Below are 8,591 nucleotides of genomic sequence, written 5' to 3' on the forward strand. Positions count from 1 at the left end.
AACAAGGGCGGTTATCTCACCCTCTGACAAGGTGAGTGCTCTTTCCCAGGCCAGTCATCAGGCCAGTGGTAGAGCTGCCAGAAGCTGGAGCTGCACCTGCAGCCAGCTGCTTTGCCTGGGGCTGGCAAGTCATGACATGAGGAGAGGAAGCCTGTAGTGAAACACATAGGGGGTAGGTAGGATACTGTCCTTGTGTGCCACCGTTGGCCCGGCACTCCCAAGCGCCATGGCTGTGTGACTGCCTCCAAGCAGCAATTCTCTTCCTCATGTTTGGTTTGTCAGAGGCAAGCCACCACGGTCCCCTGTCTGTGAATAGCGGTACAAACATCGTAAGGTGGGCGTATAGCTAATGTTGCAGGGTGCTGTCTCTCCTCAGTGACATGGCCAAAGTTCAAATCTGGGATGTTAACCTTTTAAATTCACCAACTGACCAAAACGTGACCTGTTCCCAGGCTCAGAGGACACAATAAAGGCCTCAGGAGAAAGAAGTTACGTGATACCTCGTTGTCTTAGTGACTTGAAGCTGCAGTGAGAGGATGCCATATTCACCACTCCTGAAAAGAAAATGGGGTCCTTTTTTTGGAATTCCACTGGAAAGAACTCATTGGGAAGAAAAGAGTAGTTCAGTGAAGCAGGGGATCTGTGCTTAAAATACTGAATTTTTCAAGGGAAGATGAAACAGCAGCTGAAGGAACAGTCCTAGCACTGATAGGCTGTTCACAAGCACTCACTGCTTGTCTTTTACCAGTGATGTGAAAGATCATGGGGCCAACCCAGGCTAAACAGGATGAACAAAGCAAGGGGATCTCCACATGAGATGGCGATGCAGGTTGCTTAGTGCCTATCTGCTATCAACTCCTGTCAGTGGTGTCTTTGTGCCTTTGAAAATTTGAAAAGTGTGAAGAAGTTTTTGGTTTTAGCTGCAGATACTTTGGTATCTGACCCCAGTCTTGTACTAGTAAGGGAGTGTTCCCCCACAGGTAAGTTGATTCTTTAACCCTTTGATTTTCCATCTGGGGGATACAGCCCCCATGGGGAGATGCAGCAGCTCAGTTGAAGTGAAAGCCTCCCCAGAACAGGGAAAGCATAGTTTTCTCTAGTCTATTATCCCTGAAACATGCACCTGCCTTTAATTAGTGGTAAATTCAGCTGTTTCAATTAGTTTTCACTCCATCACTCAAATCTTAAGGCAGGTCATACTGGTAGGCACAGTGATCTAGTGCTGAGGCAGCTGGTAACAAGAGGAATCACAAGGGCAGCTGCACATTACCCCTATACACAGCACACTGCACAAGGCAGAAGAGAAATAACTCTCTCCCTCACTGCAGCCAACAGATCTGGCTGCAGCAGCAGTTTCTTGTCCTTCCACTATTACTTCTTGGAAACGGCAATGCCAGGTTACACTCGGAACAAAAATATCCTTTGCCCTACCAAGGGAGAATGGCATTTCTGGGCCTGCCCTGTACAGTCAGGAGGGCTGGCTTACATCTGTTGTCAGCACTAGCACTCCAGAATCAACAAGAGGTGGAAGCTGGGAAGAGAAAGTCGCTGAATCCCCTTTTCTCAAAGGGAAAGAGTCAATGGGTATCTTCCAGTAGATCCAGCAGAGGCAAGCTGGTCAGCAGTGAGGTTTGGTTTTGTGTTTTTTTAAAAAAAACAAAAACAACCACAGGAACTACAGCAACATTACCAGCTAAGGTTTTGGGTTTTAAAAAAAAAAAACAAAAAACCAAAAACCAAACAAAACCCAACCAAAAAAACACAACAAAAAAAATTTAAAAAGAAGTATCAGTTTGATCTTTAAAGTCAGTAATGAAAAAGACCAACACCAAAGTACAGAAGACTAACTTTGTCAGTTTGTTTTATTACTGGGCACAGCACAGTACCACTTCATATACACACAAGCCACAGTAATACAAACAGTCCCTATCTTTTTTCATAATAAAAAACCACATGGTATCTGGGAGGATTCAAATGTCCCAGGGGTCAGCTCTCAAGAGCTATTTTGCTGCAGTAGCAGCAGTTTTCTTACAAAATACTATGGGTTTTCATGCTGTTAATATGTGAAGCTGAAGAGTCCAAGCTTGCAGCAGTGCCTCTGCTTAACGTGATCAAGGCAGGCTTTTCAGTAGCTCAAAGACTTGCAAGTATGCTCAGTCACGGTCCTTTGCAGTCAAATAAAAGTGTACCAGACAGAGACCCCAGCATGGAACTAGAACACTCAAATGCTTCTACAGAATCCCACGTTACCCTGAAGCACCAGAGGTTTATCCAGTACAGGGCTAGTTAAAATGCTGCTGCATCCAGACAGCTTTCCTGCAGGCAGCATATACTTCCCTCACAGGCAGAACCATTTCTTACGGAGTCAGTTAAGTCTGTAGCAGCACAAGGTCAGTGAAGCTTGGAGAAAAGCTTCTGTCATTAAAGCAGGCTTAGCTCCTCAGAAAACTGATTTAAAATCTAGAAGGCACAAATGCAAGGTTGAATGTGGGCTGCATACCACTGTGGCATGTAAGCAGTTTTGATACCCCTCGTAAGGGGAAACACAACACATAATTAGCACGACATTTTTAGAAAATAAGTGCATTACTGTGATCCTTCACAACACAAGGAAGTAGGATCCACAAGAGCCTACAGAGGCTGGTTCACTTAATATTGCACAGAAGTCCTGAAATTTAGTGTCAGGTCATTGTACTGGAGGTGGGACATGGCAGGGGGAAAAAAAAATAAAGAAAGTCTTATTTGGCAGAACCTGCCCAAGTCTCCACCACTGCACAAACAGCTTTTTGCCAATCTGAGGTAGAATTACATACATACTGCTTAAACCCAGTCAAGTCCTGCTCAACTAGTCTTCAAAGAAAAAAAAAGTTTAAAAAGTGCACATAATAGATGAGCCTCTTTCTTCTCTAAAGAGAGTGAGTGCTTCAGGTTTGACCCCTGGAAGCAAGTCTTACAGAGCAAAGTTCCAGCAAAGATCCCTGCTCCCCAACTGGAAAGCAGTGATGGTTATCGCAGTGCTACAGGTAAGGAGTGTAACAGGTACTAATTGCAAGTCCTACAGCAAGCATGTTTTACTCCGCTTCCTCCCTCCCCTACTACTTGCTAATTCTCCCTTTATTCACTCGGTCCAGTATGTTTTACTGGAGTTAAGACTGTCCCCATTGCTTTCTCCCTTACGTCCCTTCTACTGGGACCCTGCAAAAAAATTTTCTATTTCAACCCTTAGACTTCTGAGGGACACTTGCAGTTTCTTCTAGAGAGTCTTCTGTGTAGTATAGGCATGGAAGGATGGAAGTAAGAGCCTCTTCGATGGAGAAGAGGTGTTTATCTTCTGCTTGAGGACAAAAGTAGCGCATGAAGTCTGCCAGTCGCAGCAAGTACTCAATGTTATGACCAGCACAACCACTTGAGACAATGATTTGAGCTGCAATGTCTTCTTCAGATGCTGGGCCGAGGTAAGAAGGATTCTGGGGTGTTGCAATGTAAACAAGAGCCAGGATGGGTTCCTCCGCATCTTTGTCCTGAGGGTGGAACTTCACCAGCTTGGTGTCGTAGCCTCCCAGGACAGCTTCTCGCATGTTGAGATACTGGAGCGATGCAGCAATTTGTTCCCCACGGACTTCGTAGGCTACACCCCACGTGCACGCCTAAAAGGGAAAGAGCAAGGTGGCGATGGGATGTTGTAACTGCAGTGGAGGAGGAGAAGTCCGCTAACACTGCAAAGCAAGCCTGCCCCGCTTTGGGGTAACTGCACGACTGGCCAGGGGGTGCAGGAGGACAAACACCCCCACCCACGCACGATGCCGGCAGGGCAGAAGAGCACCCGGCTGCCGACATCAGCCTCCAGCCGCTGATGGGGCACCACCACCCAGGCCGTTCCCGCCCGGTACTCACCCCGCAGTCCTCCAGCAGCGTCACCACCCGCCCGGGCTGTGAGGGAGAGGCAAGAGGAAAGAGCCGTTAGGAGCCGAGCCCGCGCCAACGGCCGCCCGAACCCCCCCCCCCCCCACAACGGCCGCCCCCGCCCTTACCATCCTCTCGCTGCCGCGGTGGAAGGTGTCCCCCTGCCAGAAGCGGCGGCTGTAGCCGCGGATGAAGCCCACTTTGCGCGACGTGAACTCGAAACCAGGTCTCCACACCAGCGAGCCGTACCCGAAGATCCACACCGGCGGCAGCTCCCCGCCCTCCGCCTCCTCTCCTGGGGGCGACGACGACGGCGACGAGGAGGAGGAGGAGATGGGGGAGGAGGACGACGACGGCGGCGGCGGCGGCGGCTCGGGCCGGCCCGGGCACTCCGGTTCGCGCTTCATGGCGGCGTTCCGCAGGGCTGAAGGGGCCGTTAACCGGCTGCGGCGCCACGGGAGGCTGGTGAGGGGGCACGCGCCGCCGGCGGCGCTTTAAAGGGCGGCCGGGCCGCCCCGCCCCCTCGTTGGCCTCCGGGTGATGCAACGAGGGCGGGATGTTTCGCCGCCGCGGCGGCGCGTGGGGTAAAGCGGGGCGGGGGTTGCGTCAGGCGGGGCGGCCGTTACCCTGAGCCCGCGCCTGGGTGGGCGGGGGCGTGCGTGGGTGGGGCGGGGCTGCCCGGCGTGAGGAGAAGCGGAGCGAGCTCCTCGGAGGGGAGACGGGGCTGGGGCAGGGCGGGGGGCGGCCGCGGCGGGAGCCGGGGACGGGTGGGAGAGCAGCGATCGGCCCGTTCTGTGAGGGATCGGCGGCGTCTGGGAGGCTTCCCGCCTAGCGATCCCCGGGGGAACGCGTCGTCGTCTGTGAGGCTTCCCGCCTAGCGATCCCCGGGGGAGCGCGTCGTCGTCTGCGGGATTTCCCTCCTGGTGATCCCCGGGGGAACGCGTCGTCGTCTGCGAGATTTCCCTCCTGGTGATCCCAGGGGATCACCGGCTGTCAGACCCCTGTGCACAGCGATGAGGCTGCCCGGCCGGTGCCGTGGTCCCCGGGTGGATGGAGCAGGCCGCGTCGTGCCCGAAAGGGAGAAACGGGGGTGGAATGAGAGGGCAAACCCTCCTCAGGAGCCTGCCCCACGCTCCAGGGTTTGGCTTCATCCAAGAACGTGAGCTGCTTCGTTGGAAAACCAAGCACTTAGTATTAAACTGGGTGAAGCAACAGCTCCTGATGTCAGCAGGGCTGAGGCATAAGGCTTATAGGCGAAACAGAGCGATAAAATCCACGCGAATGCAAGGAAATGGTGGTGGATCCGGCCAGTTGAGTGCATTTTTCCCTTGTACTAAATCCAGGCTGGAGGGGGGGCTTGTAATAACATAACGCTTGCTACGTAGATGGGTCCAAGAGCTCTCTGTGTCCGAGGTGGAGACCCAGCTGTTAAATCAGCTTTGAGCAGGTTGCGGCAGCTAAAGAGGTGGGCTCACATTACGAAGTTGTTCATTTTGGTAGCAGGAGAGAGAAGGGGGAAAAGAATGAGAAGAAAAACCATTGATATTTTTATTGAAGTTTTTCTCATTATTGTTCTTGTCCTCTGCATCTAATCACTCCAAACAGTCTATTTACAGTCTTTTCTTTAGTTTCCTGTTGGGTCCCATCCAACCAGCATCCACCTTTCCATTCCACTTAACAGGGCGTTGCAGCTACAGCACACACAGATGTGGTGGGTGCTCCCTGTACCTTGGCACATTCACCACGGGTGACATCAACAGCCTGTGTGGCGCTCACATCTGTCCTGCCGTGCTGTGCCTTACGCAGCATGCCCTTCTCTCCTGCCCTGCACGACTGACTCTCTGACTTGTCACCTCAGATGATCTTTCACAAGGTCCGCCTTAACAGAGCCCAAAGCTCCTTAATTTTCCTCTCCACTTGTGCTTTTCCCAGCCACCTTCTCTGTCTTATTCAGGCTCAAAGGTACGGGGGTCAGCGCTGCGTCCTCCCGCCCTTCACAACACACACCCATGCTGTTACAGGCTTGCAGCCTCTTACTCCTTCCCCACCGGTGCCTTTCCATAGAATGTGAATCCATCCTGTTTGTACAGCTGCCGAACTCGGCAGCCTTGCTCACAGAGAAGAAAGTGCTCTAGAAAGTGTTTTTCTTAGCAGTTGTCTGTATCAAAGCTCTGCCTTAGCCGTACGGTTTGTCAATCCTAAAATAATGTGGCCTTTCAATCAAATGAAACCAGTTTCATCTGGGAATTAAACCAGCCCTCTCTGTCCCATTGCAGCAAGCGTATATTTTTCAAATTTAGTTCTTTAGTTTTTTCTTGCTGACGTGAAGGAAATTTGCGCAAATCCCCAATATGTAGTTGTTAAAAGCACGAGAGCATTTGGCTGTAGCTGCATCATCCTTATCAAGCAAGGGCACAAACAGTGACGGGCAAATCAGTGTCTAAAAGATAAGCTGAAGAATCTCTTGCTAGGTTCTGGTCTTAGTGATACCAGTAAAATAAATCTAGCCTCTTTCTTCAGCTTTCCCCAGGATGTGAATTTTATCCATCTGAGAAATGCGCTGGATTATGCATGTTTTGCAAATGAAGCACTAGATACCATATCTGCTAGTACAAGCTAAGGAAAATTGGGTCAAGAAATAAAAAATATGCTACTGGGAAGTGACTGCGTGCTTGCTGACAGGGGAAAAAAATTGCTCCTTTCCATCGCAGAGCTGTCTCAATCATATGTCTTTGCCAAAAGGCTCTGCTACATAGCTAGGCCAGATTTGCAATGGAGAGCTAATGCCTAAAGCAAAAGCCTTAGGGGACAGGCTTCAGATCCCGCACCACAGATCTCCTCCCTTCAGTGCTGTTACACCCAAATCAATTAGGTGTGAGGTTAGAAACTCCTTCTGAAGTCAAGTCCCTGATTTTCTTGTGTAAAGACATTGGGGTATTGCTCCATCATTAGGAGCACAGGCTGGGGGAAGACTGTTATTGAAGCTGTGGCATTATACAGCAAGAGGTTAAGAATTTTTTTTTTGTTTCAAGCTTTCATTAATCCATTTCTTGTTGCTGACTGTACCTTCAATGTACTTTGGTTAAATAAATCAAAGGACATGAGGATCACCAGGGCTGAAGGGCTGAGCAGAAGTGGTGTCTTGCAGATGGTACAGGTGCAGCTATGCAAGTAAAGCAGGTGGATGCTAAGGAGAGGATTTAGTGTCTGTCAGTGTTGTTGGAGCTTGCTTTCATAAGGCAAGGAGAACAGCCTGCCAAACCGAACCACAGGAATGCTCAAACAGGTGTGAGGGAGGATGTGGAGCAGCAATGGAGTTTACTGTTAAGGAACATGACGTAGATGCAGGAGTACAACAAAAGGAAATGGAAAAAAACCATAGGGCTTCAACAGTTCAAAAGTTACTAAGGGAAAAAGGAAGGGAAGATAATGGTCATACTCTGTTGATTATAATAATATAATAAAAGAGCTTAGAAGCAGTAAGAATTTTTATTTTGGGCTGGAAAACTTTAGGAAGGAGAAAAAGGCAATCATAGCTTTATTTGTTACATCCTGAAACTAGTTTTTCCAGGTTTCAAGAAAAGGAGGAGCTAGTTTCTCTTCAGCAGTATATGCTCTGCTTCCCCAGAGTGAGCATTCCCATGTTAGTGCCGGGTGACTGACAGTGCCAGAGCTGCCTGTTTTTCAGGATAGTGGTGAATCACCCCAGAGCCAGAGGAACCAACAGAGCTGGCATGACAGGTAGCAGTGGATTGAAACTGTCATTAGCTTCATCTTGTGTTTCAGGCTCTTATTTGCTTCAGTAAGCTGAGGGCACAGAAAATACCAAACAACACACATTAAATATCAGAAAATACTGACTGGGGACAGAAGGACTGCCAGTTTATTTCCAGATACCACCACATCTTCCTCCAACAGCTTGGCACTGCTTTCCCCTCTCTATAGTGAGCAGGCAGGAGAATCTAAAAATTAAATCTGCCCCTTTTCCCTAAGGCTTCAGTAAAGATTACAGCTACTGCAATTGGAGGTGAGGTTCAAACAGACTTTTAAAGTGATATAAATCAGTATTATTATCCTGATATTCACAATGCCATGTCCATGGGCATCACCAAGGATCTTACTTCTCGTTGGTTGAATCCAATTCTTATGGCATTTACAAATCTCCTCCAGATGTGAACACTTACCATATAAATATGCAGTCATCCTTGTTTCAAACATGGAAATACAGAAGTGGCATTGTCAAAGCTTCCATATTAAAGTTTGGGGATCAGGAATGATGTATGGAACAGTAGGCAGGGTTGCATTTGGATATGTTTGCTATATGCAAAGGGAATGCACTTTTGTTGTTAAATGCTTTAATTCATGGGGTTAAATACAGTCCCAAGCAAAGAGAATTAAAAATGGCAAAGGACATACCAGTACTTTAAAGAGAACAACCCTGAACTCTAGCAGATGCAGTGCTGTATGGACACCAGACTGAAAAACAAAAGTTGCATATTTAGGACAGCAAGGAAACTGTGCATACAAAGCACCATTCAGGTGGAAATCAAACAAGGCAGGGAAGTCAGTTTCCACATTTAGGTGGCCTGCATGTCAACACTAATAATAGGATTAATAGTTTGGAGGATTCTTCTGCAGGACAGAACTTAAGCTGCTGCTGATGCTGACCCACTCCGTGTTCAGTCTGT

At 48.9% G+C, this 8,591-nt stretch overlaps 1 protein-coding gene across 2 annotated transcripts; it reads right to left on the bottom strand.

The window, feature by feature from the left end:
* Positions 1-1,874: 1,874 nt before the first annotated feature.
* On the bottom strand, positions 1,875-4,347 carry CHAC1 (ChaC glutathione specific gamma-glutamylcyclotransferase 1). 2 transcript variants are annotated; one of them, XM_049825904.1, is made up of 3 exons: positions 4,032-4,347; positions 3,895-3,930; positions 1,875-3,647 (listed from the first exon to the last, which is right to left on the bottom strand). In XM_049825904.1, the coding sequence occupies exons 1-3, from the start codon at positions 4,308-4,310 to the stop codon at positions 3,216-3,218; spliced, it is 747 nt and encodes a 248-aa protein (XP_049681861.1). In that variant the 5' UTR covers positions 4,311-4,347; the 3' UTR covers positions 1,875-3,215. The 2 variants fall into 2 exon arrangements, with proteins under 2 accessions (XP_049681861.1, XP_049681862.1); XM_049825905.1 differs by lacking the exon at positions 3,895-3,930.
* Positions 4,348-8,591: the final 4,244 nt, after the last annotated feature.

This window comes from Accipiter gentilis, chromosome 22 (genome assembly GCF_929443795.1).
Source record: "Accipiter gentilis chromosome 22, bAccGen1.1, whole genome shotgun sequence".
NCBI classification, from domain to species: Eukaryota; Metazoa; Chordata; class Aves; order Accipitriformes; family Accipitridae; genus Astur; species Astur gentilis.